This window comes from Rhodnius prolixus, unplaced genomic scaffold (assembly GCF_049639745.1).
Source record: "Rhodnius prolixus isolate KJV_2025 unplaced genomic scaffold, Rpr scaffold_9, whole genome shotgun sequence".
NCBI classification, from domain to species: Eukaryota; Metazoa; Arthropoda; class Insecta; order Hemiptera; family Reduviidae; genus Rhodnius; species Rhodnius prolixus.
This window is the reverse complement of record NW_027411604.1, coordinates 21,296,709-21,323,940: the sequence shown is the minus strand read 5'-3', so window position 1 is coordinate 21,323,940 and position 27,232 is coordinate 21,296,709. Positions and strand designations below refer to the sequence as shown.

General features: G+C 35.6%; 1 protein-coding gene across 14 annotated transcripts in view; it reads right to left on the bottom strand.

Moving 5' to 3' along the window:
• Positions 1-27,232, bottom strand: part of bru3 (CUGBP Elav-like family member bruno 3) — an 838,385-nt gene that overhangs the window by 301,423 nt on the left and 509,730 nt on the right. For all 14 annotated transcript variants that reach the window (XM_074127777.1, XM_074127785.1, XM_074127783.1 and 11 more), the window contains exon 2: positions 2,897-2,945. In XM_074127777.1, coding sequence (XP_073983878.1) covers positions 2,897-2,945 — 49 coding nt within the window. The remainder of the gene's footprint in view (positions 1-2,896; positions 2,946-27,232) is intronic.

The window sequence follows — 27,232 nt, the reverse complement described above, 5'->3', positions numbered from 1 at the left end:
GAATTTGAAAAAAAAGACTATCTATGCAACTAAAAAATATTGCCACAAATCGTTTTTAAGATACACTTTGCCCAAGCATTGATACATAAAAGAGCTTTTACTGAGTCAGAAGTTAGAGAAGATCTTCTATTGGTCATTATCATCGCAGCTTGCGAAAATAATCTTTCCGATGGCACTGAAGTTGCACAGATACTAAAAATATCTTTCGCCATTCTAGACAAATTTTTGAAGGAATTCTCAAGTGTTTTCCACCATTCTAAAATGTCAACGTCTACTGGTGCTTGGTCTAATTTGGGGTAATTAATTATTTCTGTCTTCCATGCTTCGGTGATATTTGCTGATTTTTGAGCAAATGTTGCAAAAATATTGATGCAGTCGTCGTCGTCGTCAAAAGGTGAATCAACAGCCATAACTAATGGAGCGGGAAGTTTGCTGGGAGGTGTATTTTTTATTTCACGAATCGACTTGTTATAGCAGGCAGATATGTTATTTGGGTCTTTCATTTGGCGCGTTTTCAACATCTTTTTGAAATTATATAAAGATATATTTCAGTAATAGTAATATATGATGCATTGAAGTGTAAGTAGTTGTCTTCTTTTACACACATTTTCATTACCAATATATAAATTAAAATAATTATTAGAAAATAATAACATTTTTTGAAAAGATTATTAACTGCAAACCGCTTTTAATACTTAAAAAAAATTCAAAAAACCGAGACCGAGACCGAGATATCTCGATGAGACCGAGGCACCATCCCTTCTCTGTAATCTATACAATTATTTATCGATTAAAAAAACCAATAAATGTTTTCTTTTAAATATTTTATTAAGCAACAAAATCTTCCCTTTTAAAACCTCTGATGGTTGTTTACATAGTAAATTTGGAATCGACGATAATCTCGTTGCAAAATGTTGTAAATAGTGGACAGGTGATGCAAACAAAACTCTATCTGCTTCAATTCACATATATTTGATTTCTTCATTGTTTACATTTCATGCTAGGACCCATCATGCCTGTTGTTGTTGTTTCTGTTAAAAACAGAATACCATCGTGTTTGGGAAAACAAAACAAAAAATTGAATCTTTGTTTGGGACACAGTTTAATCTGATTTTACAGACAATTGTTATTTTAAGATCGTTAGATTTCCATAAAGATTTTTAGTTCACTATTAACTACAATGATTTAACCCGAGAATAGTGTTCCTGAAGAGAATTTCAATTTAAATTTGGTTTAAAATTTGCTTGTAATACTATTAGAACTTTTTAATCGATTACTTTTTTAAACTCTGAACATAGTACAGAAGAATCGATTGTTCGTGGGAAAGAAACTGAAAAAGAAAAACTGAGACTAAGAAAAATTATTTCAATATTTTCTTTCACTGAAATGCTACGTTTAATGTCCGGACAAAAAAATTATGGTAAAACTAAATTAAAGATATCTTTTTATTTAAATAAAAAAAAAAAAAAAATCAGTAAAAATGACTTTTTGCAACTAACAGTGGCTGACCCAATAAAGAATTACGAGGAGCAATGAAACCATCGAAGCGGAAATCGAAATGCTGTGAGCATAAAATTTCCAAACAATATTGTCCAATGAAAATCAATAGCCATTAAGAAAGGCAAAGAAAAAAAAAATAGATGAATAATTTGATTGGTTAGCCTGTTTACCAGTATTAACAAATGAAAAATCAGCTGGACATTGCCATAAAAATTTAATACTCCCCGGACATTTATGGACTTATTTGTTTTTGAGATACCGAGATTTCTGTTAAATGTTCTGACCCTTAATTGGGGACTATTGATTGGAGACTGGACAACAGTAAGAAGAGAGCTAGGGGGTGAGGAAATGGTTAGTGAAGGGATCCAAAGAGATTTTTTTTTATAAGAAAAGAAATGAGAGGAGAGTATGAAACAGTGGCGGAAGGATATACATATATATGCAGCCAGAGGTCCGACGAGTAGAGAAGGAGCTCAGTGTAGAATTGTTAAAAGAGCCAAGATGATAGAATATAGGAGGGAAACTTCTGTAAAAAGGGGGAGAGAGACGACGACAGCTACTGATGACGTCAGCAGAGACCCGAATTGTGCTGAGCCAGGATTATCAATACTAGTGATGAGGCAAACCTTAGGAAACCTTAGCCCCAAATCTAACCCACTCACATCATGGAATAGAACCAACACTAGCTTGTAGCCTACCAAAATGTTACAACATAAAAAACAAATTACCGATAGAAAAAAAGGCAAAACTCTGCTTCCCATTTTATACAAATTCTTTCTCCATTCACTTTTACACCCAAAACATTTAACTTTTTAAAAAAAATTTGTATACGTAATGTTAAGTGTTCCGTAAAAGCTGAGCCAAAGAATCTCAGTAAAACCGAAAGATACATCGCGGCAGAACGTGATTATTTTTTAAAAAAATCATACAATGGCAATGCAAACTTCGGGCAAGATCTGATTCACGCTATAACCTTGATGGCAAAGAATGTATCCTCTCTTGGATCATTTAAAAGGAGAAAAGTATTGGTATCAGATCACCCAATCATCAACTAATCGACCATATCGGTCATCAGACTTCGCCAAATTTTAACAAGATAGAACCAACATTTTAAGACAGATGAAACTGATAATATTAAAAGAGCAAAAAAAAATAAATAAGGATATTCTTATTCTGAATTCTTTGAAGGTTAGGTGTAGTTATAATCTTAAGACTTAAATTTATTTAATGGGCAGTGCAGGTGATTTGAACTACTAATTTAAAAAAAATTCTAAAACGTAAATAGTTTTTTCAGAAATATTTAACTATTAATTATTGTCCCTCATATATTTGTATTGATTAATCTAATTTATTTATCTAAAAAGTAAATATTAAAAGAAATATAAACAATAATTACCTCCGCGGTTTTCACTATCCGCTGGCTTCACCTGGATGGGCCGGTTCATCTGAAATGGAAAAAGAACAAAAACATTTAATCTAAAGTTTATGGCGTAATAAAATTTAATAACATAACTGGATGTGGTGAAGTTTTACAAATTTTTTTTCTCACAACTCAAGTATCTTGAGGGTGGCCACAGCTAAAGATGAATTGAAGTTTGGTTATTGTGTTTTTTTGGGTTGAATGTTCTTGTTAAAATACGAGGGTCGTTTGAAAAGTCCGTGCAAAGTCAGAGAGATAGCACCACTGAAGCGTATCGAGGTTATGTTTAGTTAGTAGCATCTCTTGGAAGAACACACACCAAGTTTCAGCCAGATCTATTTCTTTGTGTTTGGCATTCGTTTGAATCGAGGAAGTCGAGTGATTTTCAAAAAATGGACGAAAAAGAATTTCGTGTGTTGATTAAACACTACTTTATGAAAGGCAAAACGCCTCAGGAGACTAAAGAGAAGCTTGATAAACATTATGGTGACTCTGCACCTTCGATTAGAACAGTGGTTTCAAAATTTTCGGAGTGGCCATATGGGCACAAGTGACGCTGAACGTTCTGGACGCCCTGTTGAGGTTACTACTCCAGAAATCATTGATAAAATCCATGATATGGTGATGGATGACAGAAGAGTGAAGGTGCGTGAGATTGCTAGTGGTGTGGGCATCTCGAATGAACGGGTATATAATATTTTGCATCAACATTTGGACATGACAAAGCTATCCGCAAGATGGGTGCCGCGATTGCTCACGCTTGACCAAAAACGAAATCGTGTGAAGTGTTGCAAGGACGGTTTGCAGCTGTTCCAGAAGAATCCGCAGGACTTTAAGCGTCGTTTCGTCACTGTGGATGAAACATGGATACATCACTACACTCCTGAGACCAAAGAACAATCTAAACAATGGGTTACCAAGGGGGAATCTGCGCCAACAAAGGCGAAGACCGTTCCTTCGGCCGGAAAGATTATGGCGACTGTCTTTTGGGAGTCGCAAGGAATAATCCTCATCGTCTATCTGGAAAAGGGTAAAACTATTACAGGTGCATATTATTCATCGTTATTGGACCGTTTGAAAACCGAGCTGCAAGAAAAACGCCCACGATTGGCCCACAAAAAAGTCCTTTTCCATCACGACAACGCACCAGCTCACACCTCAGCAGTTGCGGTCGCAAAATTAATGGAAATAGGATTCCAACTCGTTTCACATCCCCCCTATTCTCCAGACTTGGCTCCCTCGGACTACTATTTGTTCCCCAATATGAAGAAATGGCTGGCGGGAAAAAGATTTTATTCAAATGAGGAGGTGATTGCAGAAACGAATGGCTATTTTTCAGACTTGGACAAATCCTATTATTCGAAAGGGATCAACAAACTAGAGAAGCGTTGGACGAAGTGTATAAGCCTAAAAGGAGACTATGTTGAAAAATAAAAAAGGTTTACCCCAAAAAATTAAGTAGTTTTTATTTTTGCACGGACTTTTCAAACGACCCTCGTAAAACGCACCAATCGCTAATAACCTTTTTAGGAAAGCGGAATTTTAAAAAAAACTCACGAAGTAAACTATATGTTTTTTTTTGGTCTAGTTTTAAAATTTTCCACCCCCGATGCTGTAACTTTATTTTTGGCGGAGTTACGGCTAAAAACCCGATTAGGGTTTCATAAGGACCACTGGTTTTGACAATGATTATGAAAACTACATAAAACATAGTGAAAAATGACGTTGACCCCGTTTTGATATCCCTAATATTAGTTGAGATATGTAAGATCAAAGTTACAATTTTATCTATTCGTGAACGGTTTTCAATATTAATTTTCCACCAGAAATACACGTTTTGGGAGGTCCTCTGACTGCAAAAAATGTTATTGGTAACGCAAAGTAAAAAAATAATAATAATTGAAGATTTTAAAGAATGTAATGGTTGTGGGAGAATCAGGATAAACTTGTTTTATCATCAAATAAAAACCAATCATCACATCATTTTAATGCACCCAGTATGAAAGACTTCTTGAACTATGATTATGGTAAGAATATCTTGCCAGGGAGGGGCAGGTGTTGGTGTAGTGGTCAAGAGCGTGGTTTTGTAAGTAGGAGATCCCTAGTTCGAATCCCGCGTATGCAGTCATTCTTATTACTTAAAAAAATCATAATACTTTTTTTAATAAAGTTATACGCGGGATTCGAACTGGGGCTCTCCTACTTACAAAACCACGCTCTTGACCTCTAGACCAACAGTTTGCTAAGATATTCTTATCGTAATCATAGGTAATCATAGGTCAATACTGGGTGCATTAAAATGATGTGATGAATGCTTTTATTTGATGATAAAACAAATTTAACCTGATTCACCAACAACTATTACACTATACAAGTTTTAAAATCTTCAATTATTATTATTTTTTTACTTTGCGTCACCAATTACATTTTTTGCAGTCAGAGGACCTCCCAAAACGTGTATTTCTGGTGGAAAATTAATATCGAAAACCGTTCACGAATAGATAAAATTGTAACTTTGATCTTAAATATCTCAACTAATATTAGGGATAACAAAACGGGATTAAAGTCATTTTTCACTATGTTTTATGTAGTTTTCATAATCTTTGTCAAAACCAGTGGTTCTTATGAAACCCCAATCAGGTTTTTAGCCAAAAATAAAGATACAGCATCGGAGGTAGAAAATTTTAAAACTAGACCCAAAAAAACATATAGTTTACTTCGTGAATTTTTTCGAAATTCCGCTTTCCTAAAAAGTTATTAGCGATTGGTGCGTTTTAAATGGATCACCCTGTATAACAATTAAAATACTTTTTGGAGTCTAGGAGAGCCTTTGACGGTATGAGGAGGCATTGGGCCCAATATTTTTTTGTTTTCTAGCACACAATTTGGTTGAAATCGGTGACCTAATCAATCTTGTCAATGATTTGACTAAATGATTGTGTAGATTACGTTTAATGGATGCTAGAGAAATAGTTTTAAGTCCAGAACCTTTAGATCATCATTATATGGGCTAAAATTATATCCAAACGTGTTTATTCGAAAAAGATTTTTTTATTTTTTTTATTTTTTTCCCCTGGGAAGGGAGGGAAAAATTAATTACAGTTGAGCACACAGCATATTGAGAAAATGGCTGCCCTTCACATAGTAAAGGTTCAATGAATATTCAAAGTTCTATCATGCGTATGAGTGAATGCAAAAGGGTTTGGTGGAATGTGCGCGTACACACAGCCAAGTGCACAAGTTGTGTGGGTATGTGCGCGGCGGCGGCGGCGCGCGTATGCATGTATATGGTAAGTGTATCATCCCAACCAGTGTACTACTTCCGGCCCATTGCCTCTTTCGGCCAGCCCAGCAGCACTCCTCTGATCAAAGTTAGGGGGCAACAGAAAGTTTTGTCCGTTAGTGTACCTATACCATACTTAGGGTGTGTGTGTGTGCGCCCTTCTTTATTTTCTGTTCGGTCTTCTCAGAGTGAAGAAGGCTAAGAAAGAAGTGGTATGCCATGTGAAAACAGCCTAAAAGAAAGAAGATGGAGATAAACTTAGACATGAGCACTATATATAGTTTATAAGAGGGATAGAAGGAGCTACGGAGTGAGAAGTTTTTAGAGTTGGAAGAAAAATGTACCCTCATCCTTTTACATGTCCAAAACTCATGCCCTCATCACTTCAGTATGTAGTGTGTAAAATTGCAGGAAGACTTCCCTTCTTGCAGGAATGGGGGGGGCTTACTCGGTCGTAAACCATATACTAAAAAAGAATCAAGAAGACTACAGTTCTACTCACTACTTGAAGGCTGTCATCATTTTTATCTTAAAAACTGTTATCCAAACCAAATTTATCTTTGCAAAAAAAAAGTTTAATGCAACTGCGCACTTTATCACTCTCCAAAAGGAAACAAATAAATACAAATGGGTTACGGAGGAATGAAAAGCTGGGCGAAAAATCCATTGTCGAGTGACTTCCATGTTTCTAACGAGAAAAGTTTTTCATTTTTCTTTCTACAAATAAGCGCTTTTCTTCATTTCTTCAGTTTCTTTTCCTTCATTGAATTGTAGAAACTAAGATGGCTGACAGAATTTGGGAGAATTAGGCATAATCGTGAAATGTGTTCAAAGAGCAGAATAACTTTATAAATAGTAGAACCAAGAATTCTGCGGAGGGCCTGGGCACTTAGCGGAGATGAATTATGAAAAAATCCCACTTGGATCTGAAGAGAGCAAGAAAAAGAACTGGGTGATGTGTCCTGGGTTCAAACACTTTTAAGAGTACGATGCGTTGGCTGTGTAAACAAAGAGCATGCGTTGGCTGTGTAAACAAAGAGCATGCGTTGGCTGTGTAAACAAAGAGCCCAAAGAGACTGTATGCTTGGGCTGAAATCAGATTACTCTGATTACAGGCCCATTCACGGGGCATTGGTAGGTTCAGGAAGGATCTGTACAAGGTGGAGGAGGCTTATTTGCTCGAAACCGTCAGGAAGAGGAGAAAACGGCCACTCACTTGTTGTTCGATAGGCGTTGCAATCGAGTGATTGCGCTGTGAAACCTTTGGAACGTTGAGACCAAAGGAGATAGCAGCGCAAAAAGAACTAGCAGGGAAAGTCCTCAACCTCTTTAGCAGGGGAGGTTTCGTCTACTAGATCCAAAGTGGATGGTACAATAAGCCTCTTTTGGCTACGGTGCCGTGAGGCATAGGTCCTGAGCCGCTAACATTAATCTTTAATCTTAATCCAGGCGTACAGAAATAACATTTTTTGGCGGAGATGAACTGGCAATACTTGGATTCCGCAACTGGAAATCGGCTGTAAAGAGAAGCCAGGTGAGTCCTTCTTGAAAAGACCAAGATTCTTCATAAGTGTAGAGCCACTAAGAAGAAAAAGAAGATAGGATGAAAAAAATAGTTGCCATTTCAGTCGTGATACATTTATTTTGCCGAGCTTTTGACCTAGGGACTAGGTCATCTTCAGGGCTAGTTTACAAAGTAATATTTTACATTACAGGGTTGGTGTGTCTTCTGTCTTGTCTGTTCATGGCAGTCCATGAATCCTGTAATGTAAAATATTACTTTGTAAACTAGCCCTGCAGATGATCTAGTCCCTCGGTCGAAAGCTCTAGTCAGAATAAATGTATCACGACTGAAATGGCAATTATATTTTCATCCTATTGAAACTATGAATCAGTCACCAAAAGTAATGAACAGCAAGAAAAAGAAGGTTAATAAGGTGATGGGTTTATGATTAGGACACAATAGAGATACTTTCTGTGCCATCTTTAACAGATTGTACAACTGTCTTTTTTAATTATGTTTCTTAACATATTTGCTACAGCTCAGAACGTGTCCCCACAATCTGGATATGCAGAAATAACGGAAAACTGTTCGCACTGCAAGAGAAGTAAAAATTGAGTTAAAAAATTATTATTATTTTTTTAATTTACAATATTATGTATTTTTCGTTTTTGTTTTAATAATGTTATTATTGTATGACAAATGGAGAAACTTTTAGCGAGGTGAAGAGAAAATTAGATCCCATTTTCTTTAGAGGTCATTTTTTATCATTCTCGTCTCCATTAATGGCGCACTGGAGTGGGAGGAATGGGTGGGATAACATCCACAGTGACAGAGTGATGAATTGTCGTAGCAGCAACCATACAGATGTACGCGTACCTCTCAGTTTGTCCTCAATGAATATGCTAAATGGACACAAGCGTACTAAACCCAGAGAGCACCACAGTACGGGGGTAGCATAGAGGGTAGCCAGCCACTGCCTCCACGATCACGGTCGAGAAGAGAGCAGGAGATATGGAAGAGCGAGCGAGTGGAGAAGAGTGGCTAACAATTCATTTTTGATCGCGTTAATTCTCTCGCCAAGTGGTGGTGGCTATAAGAGCTGTGTAGGAGGAAGTGGTCTGCACAAAAATGGTTTGTAGATTATTAAAACGTCAGGTCATTTTTCAAATTTCCTGTTTTTCTGTGTTTTTAACTGGATTTTTATTTTTTATTTTTTTGAGGTGGTGAGAGGGCTCAAATTGTAAATTGTGGCGCCTTCTTTTGTGGGCTTACTTCCTTTTAAATGGGCCCAATAAACTAACCAGCCAAATTGAAACCTGAATAAACCCACTTTATTCTATCTTATCGGTTATTACCAGCCAAAAAAAGTTCAGAACAGCTCACAATCGAAGAGCATAAAATTTATTTGAACACTCATCCATAATGAATAATTTAAATTAAAATGAAATTTTGGATTCACAGTTTTCTATTTGGGATTGAAATAGCGAGGAGTCGGTCAAATTAAAAAACAACAACTCCTTCTTCACGCCAACGTTTCGACAAATTTATTGTCTTCCTCAGGGCCTCCTTATAGTTTAATAGTTAAATTTCATATAGTTTTTTTACAATAAAAATAAGATGCAATGCATTTGTATTCCCCTGTTTTCAATAGCCTAATAGTTTGTTATTTATTTGTAATCTCTGCTTTATGGTCTCCTTATCAGAAAACTTACGTCAACAAACTTGAATCACTTCAAAGAAGATTCCTAAGATTGCTCTGGTATCGAGAGACAAAAGCCATGACGGAGGTACCGTACGATGACGTAATGGAATTTACTGGTTTGAGTACTTTACAGTTTCGTAGACAAGCCACAGACTTAAATTTTATTTTCAAAATTCTAAATAATAATATAAACTGCCCTGAACTTTTATCATTGTTAAATTTTCACGTGCCAACAAACGGTACTAGACAAAAACAAGTGTTTTCTAAAGTGTGCCATAGTACTAATTATCGTAGGTTCAGTTATTTTCCAAGAGTTGCGGATCAAGTTAATCATCTACCCGCTGATTTTGATATATTCAACACCAACATGATCGAGTTGAAACGTTTGTTAAATAGCTGATTTTGCGGTGATTGGTACTAGGGAAAACTTACCGGTCATTTGTGATATTAAGGTTTATTAATTGAGTAAAGTTTCTATTTTTAAAGTACATTTTATAGTACATATTTTGAAGTATTTTTCATCTATTAAGTAAATTATGTGTATATATTATTTCTATTTTATCTTTATTTCTATTCTACGATATATATATGTATAAATGTATGATATATGTATATTCTATAATTATTATATATTGAGTTATTATTAAATGTTATTTTAAATTATATTTCTTTGTAACTGGGTGATTGCCCGTCTTGTAAATAAATAAATAAATAAATAAAAATATCCAGGCCCTGAGGAAGACAATAGATTTGTCGAAACGTCCGGCGTAAAGAGAGGAGTTTTTGTTTTTCAATTTGACCGAATCCTCGCTATTTCAATTCTAAATATTAATACTTTACGGTCACTAAAAGATAATGCAATTTCAGATTTATAGTTTTGACTGAAAAATAAAAAATAACCTGGTAAGAACATTAATTCGACTTTCATTTAAAACTAAAAAAAAAGCTTATTTTTTTCAGGCGACGTTTACTTCCAACTACCAATTAGGTGTCGTGGATGGAGGTGAAAAACATATTTTACTATAAATTTCTCATATTAAACATTAAATGAAATCTATGGCTCTAGACAGGGAATCGAAACCCAGTACCACAATACATATTAGCTTTACAGGTCTCGCCTCTAACCGCTCGGCTAACAATATGTGCGAGTGTATGACACTATAAATATAATTGTGCGTGAAAGAGACAATAGGTAACCTCCCTGGAGCTTAGTACATGATGATGAGCAAAGCTATCTGAAACGAGAGAGAACATTATAATACGTACTAGCTTTGCGAGAGTATTTACTTCACAAATTACCTAGAATCTTGAAATGCCGTCCACTAAAGACAAATTTATTTCCAACAATAAGATCTCGAAGGGTGTACGTCAGAGGTATTAAACTCAATTAAAACACGGGCCACTTGGTGCATAAGGCAAGATTCACGCGGACCACAACATATTTATAATTTTTTCCTCATTTTCCAACAACTGGATTCTCAGAGACTGAATTTAAGAATATATCTTGGAAATTCCTACTTCGTCTTTTAAAACCTAATCATTCTGGAATTTCACGCTGAGAGTGGCAGACATATGGCTTCCAAACGTCCCTGGAACTAAGTCAGCGCGTTTATACAAGCCCACAGGCCACCCAGGAAAGGCCCTGGGCCACGTATATACTCGTCTTCAGTAGTTAACGGAAACTGGGAATTGTGTATTCTTATAATAATAATATGTACTTATGTACTAATAATGTACTTATAATAAGAGCTATTTCCTTCTTAAAAACTTTTTATATTTTCATTTTATTTCAGTACATCGGGGGCCACAAGGAATTACCTCGGGGGCCGACAGTTTGACACCCCCGGACCATGTTGGACCACAACATGTTGGACCCGTTGAAATTACTATTTTCAATATCCTAAACTCATTATTATTTTTCTAACTCAGAATATTTGACCCATATTAATTTTAACCAACAATACTCTTAAATGTTACCTTAAACAAAAGCCTATTCTAACCAATATGAAGTTTACAGAATAGCCTAGGAGCTATTTTATCAACTGAAGCAAGAGTTGACTCCGGTTTTTTAAGAATTTTCTTCAGAGCCGATTTTAACATTATATTTAACTCCGTCTTCCTTAACAGTATACCTAAAAGATATGGTCGTACCTTTCAGGAAAATATAACATTAGAGGGTGTCTAGTAGACGCCATTTTGTATTTGAAGTGCGCCAGTACCACCAAATCCTATCTACTAATAGCGAAAATTCGCTATTCAAAATTAAATACAATAATTTCGTCTTCATACCATGGTTACAACTGACCCCAATAAAATTACCATGTAACACTAGGATAATCTGAGTGAATTAAGAATTACTGATTTCTTTTACTTTTTAGCATACAATTTTCCAGCACAGAAATTATTTTCAGAGCAATGATCTCTGAATATCAAAATAATTGCTTATGAATAATATAAGAACGGGTGCGTAGGTGATATTGAAGCAAGCTTGAATGGATATGGTAGGTTATATCCCAGAGAAGGAGGTTTACATGCACAGTCGGTGTTTACATAGCGTGTACTGGCTGTTTACAAGTCGTTGTAGCAGGTTTACTGACATACTAGATAATGAGGTTAACGTTGTAATTAAACTGGGTTCTGATCACACAGCCTATATAGTATGCCTTGGCAGTTGTGATTTTCAGATAACAGCTTTGCGCCTGTACCGAGATTGATTTCATAGAAAGCTGCTATATTATTTATTTCATTAACGTGCGTTTTTTGGTTGTTAAAAAAATTACGAGGCCTCGCTATCTGAAGATTTATTCAAATGATAAGCTGAGTTCTAAATTATGAAACCATCAAATAACTAAATCTTACTACTGCAATCATGATTGTAAACTGTAGATTTTGTTTATATTGTATTCCAATTAATTAGTTGTTTTCCCCAAAAAATAAAGTTATAATTCTTAAAAAAAATTAAAGAAATATCCAGTAAGTAATCGAGTAAAACATGCAAACTGAAAAATTCGAACGATTTTTATCGATTTCGTAATTTTAACATCACTGTTCGCCATAAACAGTTAGCTGAAAGAAGCTTTCAGAGAAGAGAAAACATCTAAGGAAACAGCTACTGGATTCGAATCCCGGTTTCTGGGCGTACGAATCCAGTATACACTGAGCCAATCACAATGCCGAATACTATATACTGAAATTGTAAGTGAGGAAATAAGGCTATACCCATAAATCGAAATTGTATTAAATAACCACAGCGAGTAGGGGAGAGGGGACACCTTTGAACAGTCTTAATTTCTCACCAAATATTCAAAACATGGATGATTGGTAATTTTCGCCATATATTGTGGTAGACCTGTTGTACAATTGGACAGAGTTTCCCTTCGTTTTCATTGTTTGGTCAAGTCAGAATTGAGGAATGTTATATTTTGTAAGGTGGAAGTAAAATTTTTGTTGCAGCTTTGTGAAGTGTATTGTGAAGATTGTAGTGGACAAGGTGGTAAGTATTGTCAGTCCATATAAACATTTGGAATTCGTATTCTTAAATCTAGTATTTACAAAAGGCTATTTTCTTGCAAAAAGTGTTGAATATTACATTTTCTTTTATGGAAGGAGAGGGAAAAGCGATTTCTTTCGCAAAGAGCAAAGAGTGATTCTTTAATCGCAGAGAAGTGGAAAGTGGTCCGAACCTACATTAAGAAGCGCAAAAAAGCGAATATTTTGTTCAAACTTCCTAAACCCATCACACTTCGGGTACAACATCCCGAACTGAGTCATTCTTGAATTTTGAACTAGATTTCAGTGGTTTAAAAGAGAAAGTAATGTAGTAGTGAGAGAAATAACTGATAAAAGGTAGATTCAGAGTAAAGTAATATCATTTCTTTCTATTTTATATTGTGTACAAAGGTACAATTAAAAAAATATAGATATGCATGTAAAGTACCAACTGTTTATTGATATAGATCTGTTAAGAAGACTTGAAAGTTGTAGAAAACAAGATAAAAAGGTTCAATAATACGATTCTGTGCACTCTGTACACAGAAATTGTAAATTCTGTTCAAATGTGCCCCCTCTCCCCATAAGAAAAATCATTGCCACCATTTTTGAGAACTGCCAAAAAGAGTTTTATCCAAAAATCCAGTGAGTAGTTACGTATTACTTCCGGTTGAACCAATGGAAATATAAATATAATGTTGCAGTTTCCTGTAAGCTTAATCAAAACATTTTTTCTGAGCTTAATTAGCTGCTAATTCATAGATTTATCTCTTAGTTAAAAATTGATTTGAGATTAAGCCAAAAATTGCATTTGTGGGTTGAGGTTTTTAAGAAGGAGTAGAAAAAGACAGGAAATAAAGAAAACAAACGCAAAGATAATGGTCGCTTCCAACAAGATGAAGCTTCCTCGTCCAATCTAGAGCTCTCGAATAGAAACGCGACAAGTCTTAACTTCCTTCTACTCTAAATTGCGTCTTCTTCTTCTTACTTTTTTTTTGCCAGTCCTTTGGTTTAATGTCACTGTCCTCTTTGCTTCTATCCTCTCAACATGATGGATCACTCCCTAGCCACTTTCTTTCCGCCCTCACTGTTTTCTAACTGGCAAAACCCCACTCCGCAGTACCCTTTTAAAACAAATCCGATAAGGGTAAAGAGAGAGAAAGAAGATAGACAGAAAGAGATGGAGAAAAAGGAGATCTTCCTAGGAGAATGCTCTCTGTTCTACCAGTGTTTACTACCGACCAAGGATGGCAAAAAGAAACTAAGACGAATCGTGTCAAGGAGGAGGGAAATCTATGAGAGGACGCAGGAAAGCTTTCCTTTACTTATTTTATTTATTTTTTTTAAAGCATTTACTCCTTCCTTTTTCCGAGCCACAGTAACTGACAGTCTTGTTTCACACCAATATTTCTACGTTTTTTGTGTACATAATTTGTGCACAATTCTCACCCTTTTTGCAATCCTCCGATTTTGTGCTTCTAGAAGTTAGTTTGCCTTCTTTTTCACACTTAGTAAAACAAAAAAAAATGGAAATCCCTTTGTAGATGCAAAAAAGAATCCCACATAAACACACAGCCTTCTGTATCTGTTCCAGTTCCAAAGAGCCCTTCTCTTCCGCTAGTATGGGTTCATTGAACTTACCCTACCCACCAATTCTTTCCCCCTTCACTAAAACTATATAAAAAAAAAAAACGAAAAAGTATAGTAATTGCCACATGTGAAACCATTCTCCTCCCTATGACGCTTTAGGCGTTCTACGTCATCCGTTCAATACACTATAGTGTACATACAGACGAGCGCGCAGCACATGTACGTGAAAACACACAAATAGATTCCTATCTGAAACAGACATACACGCGCTTTAAGAGGGTTCGTATCGGCTCAGCGAGGGTTGACACAGAGAAAATGAACCTCAATGCTGTGACGTCATCCTGCTAAAACAAGCTCTGTGTATCCCCTTCCCTATTCAGTACTCTTTGGAATAGTTGGATTGAAACAATGTTAGTTATTTCGTTGGAGACAACACTGACCATCACCGGACAATGAGCTGTAAGAAAAGAAAATCTAAGGGGCCAGCAGCTGGATTCGAACTCAGGATCTCAGAATCCAGTATATGCTAACGACTGAACTAATCACACATGATCTATGATATCACATATGAGCCACAGATAATATTAATATAAAGGGGAATAAAAAATTACTGGTTACTACCTTGGATGTAAGGTTAATATTGATTTTATCAGTCAGTAAGAGTGTACTAAACAAACCCAAAGATCCCAGAAACAGCGCTCCGACTACAGTCTTTAACATTATTGCTTTAATGAATAACATTCTAAACTCGGTTACTCTTATATACGAGGTGTGTTCAAAAAGTAACGGGAATTTTTAAATTTCGCGGGTTTGGAGAGTCTGATTGTAAAAATTTTTTTTTTATTATGTTGGTACACATGCCCCTGAAGTACGATAAAATTTTCAGTAATATTCATTGTTTACTTCTTAAGTGGCAGCCGTTAAGGTTAGACGTGTTTTTCGAGCTTGGCGATTTTTGTTTGTTAAAAAAAATGGATCAAAGAATTTGTATTAAATTTTGCGTAAAAAATGAAATAAAGTGTGTGAAATGTTAATAAAGGCATATGGTGAGTCTGCTATGAGTAAAACAAGGATTTACGAGTGGTATAAGCGTTTCCAAGATGGCCGCGAAAACGTTGAAGATGACGAACGACCTGGACGTCCAAGCACATCAACAACCGATGAAAACGTGAAAAAAGTGAAAGAAATGGTTATGAACGATCGCCGAATCACAATCAGAGAAGTCGCTGATGATGTTGCCATATCAATTGGCTCATGCCATGAAATTTTTTCGGATGTTTTGGGTATGAAACGTGTGGCAGCAAAATTTGTTCCAAAATTGTTGAATTTCGAACAAAAACAGCGGAGAATGGAGGAAGTTGCTCAAGAGTCACTCAATGAAGTCGACAACGATGCGGATCTACTGAAACGTGTTATAACAGGTGACGAAACATGGGTTTACGGATATGATGTCGAAACTAAGGCTCAATCGTCCCAGTGGAGGCATTCTGGATCGCCAAGACCGAAAAAGGCTCGACAAGTGCGGTCGAATGTGAAGGTTATGCTCACTGTGTTCTTCGATTTTAATGGCATAGTGCATCATGAATTCTTGCCACAAGGTCAAACAATCAATAAGGAGTACTACCTACAAGTTCAACGCCGTTTGCGTGAAGCAATCCGAAAAAAACGCCCGGATTTGTGGCAAAACAATTCATGGATTTTGCACCACGATAATGCACCTGCTCACACTTCATTGCTTGTTCGTGAATTTTTGGCCAAAAACAAAACTTTAACGATGCCCCAGCCTCCATATTCGCCAGACATGGCTCCATGTGACTTTTTTCTATTTCCAAACATAAAGAGAACATTAAAAGGCCGTCGTTTTACAAGCATAGATGACATTAAAAGCGAATCGCTGAAAGAGCTGAAAGCTATCACAAAGATCGAGTTTCAGAAGTGTTTCGAGGATTGGAAAAAGCGCTGGCACAAGTGTATTGTATGCGAAGGGGACTACTTTGAAGGCGACAATATTAATGTAGATGAATAAATAAATATTTTTTTTCAAAAAACGAAAATTCCCGTTACTTTTTGAACACACCTCGTATCTAATCTGGGTTAAGGCTCATACCGATTGCCGGGTAATGAAATAGCGGATTCACTAGCTAAAGTATCGGAGGGATCTAGTAAAATATCGAGGTGCGGGTCATCAATAAATTCAACTTTTTTGCTTCACACCAACGTTTCGGTAATTTTTACTACCTTTTTCAGGGTATTATAAAAACGTTTGTGAAGTTTAATGTAGAGCTATATCATCATAACTGGTTGATGATATAGTTGATTAACATTTATGATGATATAGCTCTACATTAAACTTCACAAACGTTTTTATAATACCCTGAAGAAGGTAGTAAAAATTACCGAAACGTTGGTATAAAGCAAAAAAGTTGTATCAAAAAATCATCCATCAACAACGGTCAAAAAAACCAAAACCATCATTTTTGATAATGATTCAAAGAGATCCGGGAACCCACAGTCACCAGATCATAAAATTCTTTCTAAAGCGATTCAAATTAAAATAATACTGAGCATAGTTAAAAAGAATGCCAAGCTGAACAAATTCGCAAACAGGAAAATAGATAAATTTTGCCAATGGGATGGAAAAATAAATGCCATTTTCAGACATGATATTTATTTATTGGGCCGAGCTTTCCACCAAAGAGATCAAAAATAGACAAGACAGAGGATACACCAACTTAACGATAACCATGTAAAAATGTCATTTAGACAAAAAGCTCTGAAGATGACCTAGTCCCTAAGTCGAAAGCTCGGTATAATAATAAAAAACTTCATGACTGAAATTGGCATTATTTTCATTCTATTGAATTAATGAATAATAACCAAGAAAAACTGTGAACGTTAAATTTTCTTCTTCTTCTTCTTCTTCTTCTTCTTCCTGCTCGGCTCTACAGTCCATCAATGGGCCTTGGCCTCCTAGATCCGCTTCTGCCAGTACTCTCTATTTAATGCGGCAGATTTCCAATTTTGCGGGTGTTCAACATGTTCTTGGAGTCCTCGCTAACATCAAGGACAATAAATTTGGCTAGTTTGGGTTTTAATTTTATTTTTTTATTTAAGATTATTACAATTTGTTTTTTATTATTAATGTATCGATTATTAAGAGAGAAGTTTTCAGAGAGAAATAACAAGAGAGAAGGAGTCGTGAGAGACAGCGAGAGGAACAGAAGCAAGCAAATCTAGTGCATAGAACAAAATGAAACCAGAGAACAAAACATCTCTGCTGGAGACACGTGTATTGTTTAGAATGTGGTGCAAGCGAAGGGTTTTTGCGACAGGAGTGTGGTTTTGTTAGGTATTTAGTAGACATTCATACATACTTTTATATATATATGGACATGCTTTTTTTTCTCGTTTTTGTTTAGAAGTTTTTCGAGTTTGGACACTGCTAACAAAGTAGGTTGTACAGTAGTACATGTAAATACGATAGGGTTGTGACCATTGGTCAGTCTAAGGGTGAGTGGATGAACAGCTGGCCCTAGTACACGCTATGTATATTGGTTTGATAACATGCTGTAGGGCCGCCGTCACAGCGCAATGCACACGTCCAAGCCAAAACCACACATGTCCTTAGGACAATGCTATCATATTTTATTAGGTTTTAGGCAACTTATATAGAGGGAGCTAAAAATATACATTTTTGAACTATTAATTTAAAATATTAATTTTTTTATTTACTAAAGTAACGTGTTTCTATTTTTTTTTAGGGCTCAATGACAATAAAATGAAGAATTAATTATCTCATATTATTTGTTAAGGACTCAGTTTGGGTAAAGGTGTTCAATCTGGAAAGAGTAATTGAACAATTACAAATTATACAACAAAATTAAAACAATCTTTACATAAATAGCCAAGTTTTTGATTTTTAAAGTATTATGTCCTGGTTCCGAAAATGGAAAATAAAAATAAATGAGCACATCACTTTTACATTACGAAAATCTGCGAATCCACCTGAACGGTGTAAACTATTCCTCCAGCTGACGAAGTACGATACTTAAGACTGTACATTGACAAGAGACTCACGTGGAACCCACATACTCGACTTGAAACGACAAGACGTGAACAGACGCTACAAGCTAACTAACTAGACTACTTGACCGCAAATCCAAATTTGAGTTGAATCACAAACTGACAATTTACAAGACACTGTTAAAACCCGTATGGACATACGGAACAGAAGTGTGAGGCTCAACCAAACCCTCGTAACTCCAATCGGGTACAAACACTGCAATCCCAAATCCTGAATGCTCCATATTCCGTATTTAACCACACCATTCATACACTGACCTTCACCACCATTTTGTCTCTGATCTAATGAAGTCTCGCTACCGTAAATCTCGTAGCACTCCATTTAGCTCTCCATCCTAATCCTCTTGTGCAACAACTCTCCTCTCCTCACCTTCCAGACCATCCTCCTCGTCGTCTGAAGCGGAAATGGCCTAGAGACTTACCGATATGAGAGACCATCCACAGTGTGAAAGAGTTTCACCACTGGGTGATTACTCTAACATGACTTTCAAGATAAAAGAACCAGTAACAACAAATTTACTTCATTTGTTGTAGTTGTAAATATTTCCAATAAAGTAGAAAAAAAAAGTATTATGAAAGCATCTTCAAAAATTAAATGACGATTAATAATTAATCAAATTCTGGGGACGAGTGTTGGTCTAGTGGACAAGAGCGTGACTTTGTGTGTAAGAGATCACCAGTTCGAATCCCGCGAATGACTACTTTTTATTAGTTAGAAAAAAATTGTTTATAGTGAAGTATAAGCTTCTGTCCCCTATCCACGACACCTAATTGGTAGTTGGGCATTAAGCCCCGCCTCAAAAAAAATAGGCGATTACTTTACTTCAATCAAATTCTGATGATGGATAAACATGATGGCAAACCCTGTGATGGTTTTATAAATCAATATGGCTGCAAATGAAGAAGTAGTAGTGCACTGATATTACAAATTTATTATGGATGCCAAATTGATTGTGAAACGATAAAAATCAGTGAAACACCTCAAAACCAAAAGGAAACTAAAATTCAGTTTATTTGGATTATGTTAACTTATTAATAATGTCTAAAATTAGTTACATTTTCAAAGGTTAAATACCTTTGCTTTTAATAAATAATTTTCATATAAAGGAATAAATTATTTAATAATAAATGGAATAATAATGACAGCAAATTAAGGAAGGCAGTTAATTTTAGATGAAGTAAAGTTCTTTGTACTTGTGAACTGTGTGGCAAGGCAGAGGGGTAGTGGGTAGTAGAAGCGCCTGGACTGCACATTGTGCCCTGTCCTCGAGTTTCTATAGCAGCCGGGGTGACAGTACGGTTAATAACTTGGAGTAATTAATTTCTCTATCGATATTGAAGTCGATCTTTAGTCTGTAGGAAAGAGTTAGGTGGGCGATGAGGTAACAGAAAACTCACTTTACTAACAGAAAATTAATAAATTCAAAGAATATTAAAGTAAGCCTTTACACAGAATGGCTACCAAATAATTATTGGTGAGCCGATCTTAAAAAAAAAGACCGTCGATATGTTACCTTATGTTGTTCTCAGATTCCGTTCGTGTCCAAAGAGTAGCTGTTGTCTTTCGACAGGTTTTAAAGAAGCATTGTGTAGATTTTAAAGAATATCGAGTCGACGAATCTCTAAAAAAGTTAATAATAATTCAGAAAAATGGAATTGTACTGGATGGATTTCGACCTCCTCTTTCTCTTTGTTCTTGGAAGTTTTGTGATCGCGTCAAAATTTGGTATAACAAGTTTCTGCCAAAAAATATCTGTCTTGAGGTTTTCCGGTATCCAAAATTTTCCTGTATCATGCTTGTCTTTGTAGAGTATGAAACCAGCACAATTCAAAAATTGCAGAAAAGTTTTGTCATCATTGTAGTGCATTACCACCTGTCAGAAAATCAGATAAATGCAAGGGCCACACTTTACCAGAAAGATGAATCAAATTTTAACATTTGAACTCATGTGAGCGTTTGGATTAGAGCTGATTAGATTAGATGCAACTAAATAAGCCAGTCTCCAAAGAATTCAATCTCTACAAACTAAAATACTTTGATCCTTAGCAAAAACGCTCAATTTTATGTCTCTAACTGGACTACACAAACTGATCTTTAAATTCCTTTTATCAATCCAAGTCCCCAAAAAATACGATACAGGAAACTCACTTTAACCTACAATCATTCACAAATCTTCTACCTCAATTTATGATAGATAATTTAGATAAATAAATCTTGTTTATAAAAAAATATGTATTATAAATACAGACATGAAGTGCCAATGTACAATACATTTTAACCTTCATAACAATGTGGTATGTGGAAAGCTTAAGATTTGAAGGATAAGAATGCAGGGAAAAAGGAAGGAAAAACCTACAGCTTGTGCAGAAAGTCAGAGAAAGATCTGTTTTAGTCTTTTGTGCCTGTAGGGTATAGAAGGATCTGTAGGAGGCTATGTCGCGGTAGAGTGAATTAGGATGACAGTCTAGAATGGCAAAAGAAGTTTCAACAGACGATTTTAGATGCTCAAATTATGAATTCTGAAGGAAATGTGAGCATTTTTCACAAGAACAAAACATATTTCACAATTATTTAACATGTCCAAGATATGGTTGATCGTAAACGCCTAAATTTCTAAATCTTGACTTTACTTCGTAGTTTAAATGTTTTTGATGTTCAAATAAACCAAATTAAGTTACAAACAACCAGTAAAATGATGGTATACTTGCTAAGACAAAACTTTGGATTCCTTCCTCGTCTGTAATTCACATCCTTCTGGATTTCCTCGTGGATTAAATTGAATATAATTGACAATACATTTTTTAGGGCACAACGACCTGCAGTAAGTATAGGATTTTTTTCAGTGCTAATCCAAATCTATGATATTTGATTGACAACCAAAATGGCGAGACAATTGGAAATGAGAATCTCACTCAATGAGAGTAAAGTGTGATTGTACAGATTATTACAATAGTGTTAAGAGCACGAAGCGCTATTATTGGTAGCTTGTTAGCTAGATGAAGATCGTTGATATAAACGTTTAGAGGCGTTTCTAAGAGTAAAAAACAATCTAAATAAATTCATTTTATTTCATTAGGTAAGTAATTTTAAATTATTATTATTTTTATTATTTAAATAATAAACAAAGTTAAAATCTCTATACGTATTTATTTAGAAGAGTCACTTAAAACACATTATAACGCGACCGTTTTGCTTGTAGAATGATGACAGCAAATGGTCGCCTATCGATATGACAGATCGACAGTTTGTTATACATATATATGTATATATATATATATACTCCAGTTGGATGAATAATGAGTTTTGTTGACAATCTCGCGCTTACAGAGAGAGGAGAGAATGGAAACAGAGAGATCGACATACGCACATCCAAGTACAAATAACTAATCGATCATTCCCGTCTTTATGGGTAATAAAGTGCGCGGATTTATGTACATGCCAATTTCACTGAAATATAACATTATATTGGACGGACGCCTGTGATAGGTTTTGTATAAATATGGTTCAGTTCTGGATATGGGATATATAGGAATGTGCCGTTATTATCAAACAGGGTAACGGCCAGAATCAGAATTTCTGGATGAAATATCTAAATGAATTTTAATTTCAATTTTCTGTATGTTTATCTAAACATGATTAAATGTGGCAAATGTGTGTTTGATGAATGATGGAAAAATTGACAGTGAAATATTGGTAAAATAGTAATTATTATTTTTCTTTCTCATTGATTCTATCTGGGCCATGGTATATCGCAGGTGTCACGTTAAAAGCCACAAAGATATAAATGTCAGGATCCTTCGATTGAATAAAATGTTGAACTCAATTAATAGCGCGCACAAAATTTTTATAAAATACTATTTTGAAAATTCACATTACTTTCTCTATCTACAATTATTTGAAATTTGATTTAATAAGAGTGCTACTCTTACGACGAATTTAGAAATATCATTCATTTCGATACCGTTAGATGAGGTCTTTAAAGAAGAATCCTTGAAGTCGTATTTGATGAAAGGGTGAGAGGCTAAAAATAGTTAAATACAAGAGTACGGAGATTACAAATGTATTCGCAAAAGTAGATCGAAAAAGAAGTAGATATCCGGTAATACTTAAGAGTACGAGTAACAGAAATATGGGCATTTAACAGGAAACTTGATCTACTTCACGGACGGTTTAAAGCAGGAAGTAAGACATGGTTCTCACAGGAACTAATATCTGGATAAAAGTAAACGACGAGATTATTACAATTAGTCGGGGCAGAAGTTTGTTTGTAGGTGTGGTCACGGCAATGCTAGAGGGTAGTCTGCTGGTATAAGAATATTAGATGCATTAAGAATACTCCCGGCTTACAGGATGCTTAAAAAGCCCTAGGAAACCCTGTTCAAGGGAAACAGTTAAGGGAAGACTTCTTGAATTAGGATAGAGGAAAGAAATGTATCTCTTTTTTGGATTTCTGGATGTCAATCAATCCAGGGCAATGAATAAGCTGATGAGTTGAAGAAGGTGGCTCATCAATATCTGAGGTAGTTGGCGCCCAGTGCATTGCCGGTCTTCGGACAGTGTTCTCTCGATACAGACATCACTAGCCACCACCGGACATTGTGCTTAAAGAAGTTGGAACCGTAATCTTTGCTAACCACTCAGGTAATGCCTTCCCATCTAAATACACGTTAATAATTGATCTGGTTGATGTTACTAAGTAAAGCGTACTTTGAGTAGCGTCTGTTATTCAAATTATTTTAACAAATTAAACCGAACAAAGTTAGTAAAATCGGATAAGTTCAGAATGACTCCATCATCTAGCCAAAGAGATTATTAGAGGCCATTATTAACGAGATCTGTATCATAGGAATAGTCGCCTTAGGATATTGACAGTTGTTCACCACTGTTTTTCTTCAATAGCATCAGTCGATTACGTTTTTATCATATAACTGATATGAAGGAGGCTGTGAGCAATATTTTGTAAGCTTCCTCTTCTAGAATCAAGGGTGAATTATGCAAATCGAAAATTAAATACAACACTTTTGCTTCCAGCAATTTAAATATTCTTAATATAGAACTAAAATTCACAAAGCTAGGTGGGAAAATAAATTTAGTCCATTTTCAAACTATGTAAGAAATGACCTAACTAAACAGCAAAGGTAAATTTAGCAAAAATTCTACCAATTTATAGGAGAGTCATTTGGGCTAACAAATTTGAGACAAAATAAGTAAAATATCGTGAAACCTAATTCATTCTCAAATTACTTTAACTTAGGAAAAAATCACTAAATATTAACAAAAAATCTCTGCAAAGCTATTTAAATCGTCTACACGTTTTTGTAGAAGTGCATTGAAGTCCCTTCCGTTAGTTACTGATTTTTTATCAAGATCGTAGGAATAATTAGGAACGAAGTAAAAGAATTATTGAAATCTGTATTCTAAACGTGATGCAGAATATCAATCCGATTTAATTACAATATAATTCTAGAAACCAAAATTAAAATACTTCATTCACAGAACAAGTACCTAAATAAAAATAAATGGGCAGCATTTTAATAAATAAATTATTAAATATGGAGGTAAAAATTAAATTATTCATTAAAAAAAGTTAATTAAAATAAAAAGAAATGCCAGAACTCTTGTTTTTAAATAGTTATTTGAATACATTTAATGTAAATGTAAATCTTTTTTTAAATAAAATCAAAATATAGGTCTTGAAGTTTAATAGAGTTATAAATTTCGATTTAAGATTTGTGAAATAACCAAATTGTCTGACAGCAAGCGCCTTACAGGTCTTTGCTCCCTATGATCTTGGACGATAATCAAACTTGAGTAATTTTCTCAAAACCTTCTCCTCTACAAGAAAGGACTACTCACTTGGAGGGATGCTTATCAATTCTCATCAGAGTGGTGCCTTAAAATATGCCTTTTCAGGCAATCAATCCTTTCATGTTGCTAAGACACAAGAACAGATCTCCTACTTACTTTCTTTTTGCTTCAGAGTACTGTCTCGACCATGATGGCCATCTTAAACCAGAAACTGCTGCTGAAAAGCATGAACTCGGCGATTGTCTTGGGCGTCAATATTCAATTTCACACCCAAACTTTTGTGTTTTACTTGTCCTCTGATGGCACATACTGTGGGCCGAAGATCTCCATGACGGGTTTCTTAGATTTCTTATCTTGTAGAGGTTCAAGGCGTAGTACTCGAAGTATTAAAGGACTTTGCCATCCACTGTGAGCTCACGATAAGGTTCAAAGTCCTACTTTCTTGGTTTCATTCCAGGATTGCTTGGCGTGTTACTAAGCTGTTTCCTTATCAGTGGGCTACCAAGTACTCTCCTCAGATCGTAACTAATCTTCTTAACATCCTGTCTACAATCTTGAAAGGATGTAAGCTTCTTCTGACAGCTTCCTCCCATTCTTTCTGATCGCCAGCCTTAGAACGCCAGCCTACACAACTTAAGTTCGCTTCTTACCGCAAACCAAGCGTCCTTCGATCAGGTCGAGACCCCCGAGAGTTCTAACCACTAAAGTTATTCTTTCTTGAGGAAGGACACGAAATATGGTTCGTGATTCAGGTTCCTCACCTGCGATTTCTCCCCTTCAATGGCCTCTAAATTCGTATTTTCTTCTCCCACCCATGCAGAGCTCGTACATTCTACGGAGACAAAATCAAAGCCATACTTGCGAATGTCACTTTTGTTCTAATAATAGACTTATGCCCATTTCACACGTTTAGGCTGTATTCTAAAAAAATAACAAATTTTGAACGCCAAAATAGCATTTCAAAGTTGCAACCTAAGTCAACTTAAAAAGTTATTGCCATTTCACGAGTTAGAATTACTCCAAAGACAGAAATACCGATTCATAAACACTACATTTTTTGACTTCGGAGACTTCAATACGGTTAGTTCCATTGAAAACTATAAAATACCAAATTTGACTCGATTGATATATTTACTCCTACGTAGAATAGAATGAAAAAGAACAAAAGAAGGTTGTCATTTTGAAAATATCAAATTGTGTTTGACTCAGTTCAGATGGGTGTTCACTAAAGCGTAATTAATTTTTTATTTCCCGCTCTAATTAAAAGGAAAATAATAATGTTTAGCAATAAAGTAATCATAAAAGTGTGATTAATAATGACAGGGTGAACCACAGAAAGGTAATTGCTAATGAAATGAGTTATTACATCTCCGACAATGATGGTAAGGGGGATATCCACACGTGCACAAACTCACACGTGCGCGTACGTGCACCCCAAGCTTACTAGTGTACGCAGGTGCATTAGACGTAAAACAGTCGTTATTGGGACGACAGAGCAATATCCATAGAGTTACCATTCTATTTTAAGGACTGGCAGTGAGTTTAATCTTTCATTACTCGCCACAATAATTACTGTCGGATACTACTGTTGCTCGCTTTTAGATTTTACCCGGTTTTTTGTCAGGGGTTGCAGGAAAATCCTAGTTAAGTATCTCCTATCACAGTCAATGGACAGTATTACGTCATAACTACCCATTTTTAAACGAAACAAGATGAGTTATTTCTGTTAGCACACTCAATATTTCACTAAAATAGTCAAATGTTTAGGTAAAAGTTTGCTTTTCTTTGAAATCAAAGATATAAATAGATTTGATCAATAAAGTAAATCAAAAACTATTAACTATTGTTTTAAGTGGAAATCAATTATTGTGATTTTACATCCCCAGTTTTCCTTCAAGGTTACTTTTTCACTTTAAAGAGCGTTTTCCAATTACAATAAAACCTCGATTAACCTGCCCTCGGTTAACCGGGATTCGGATTAACCGGGATCATGTTGAGTCATTATAAGAACACCTAAACAAAAGTTAATTTTCAGTGGAGACAAGGAAAGATTTTGTCTTCCAATGTAACCTAATTGTAGGCGTAGCAGCAACTCTTTTATACCTGATTTTCTTGAAGGGTTATTATGTATGTATGTATGTATGCATGTAAAAACCCAAAATATGGTGCAATTAGTACTGAATTTCTTGGGATTTACCACGAAGTTGATCTCTGGGACGAAACGGCTTTTTAATTTACATATTTTCACATAGGCATCTTACTGATGAGTCTACCTATGCACCCGTATAATGCATATATACATATGCACAAGGCGCCACGGTAGCCGAGCGGGTTAAGAGGCGAGACCTGCAAAGCTAATATGCATTATGGTACTGGGTTCGATTCCCGGTCTTGGCCTTGGATTTTATTTAATGGTTAAATGAGAAATAGTAAAGTACGTTTGCTAGTCGCCTCCGTCCACGACACCTAGTAAATGGTAGTTGGACGTTTAGCCCCGCCTGAACACATATGTACATTCATAGGTACAAATGTACTATGTAATACTGTGTATTCGGTTTAACCGGGATTTCAGTTTTCCGGGGTGGGTATAGCCGGAGGTCAGCCCGGTTAATCGAGGTTGTACTGTATGTATCCTCTTTTCTGCATTGCCAATCTGGAGTCAATTTGACTCCAAAAAAATAGGAACGGTCTCTGTTTCCCCACATCTCATAGCTATCCCGAAATGCTCTTAGATATGCTATCCCCACTCTCTCACCATTCGATAGTCACGAGCTGAAGACCGTGAATTCTTAGTTTCCTTTTTGCAGATTAATTTACTTGAATCATGGGAGCCACTTTGACTCCAGATTGGC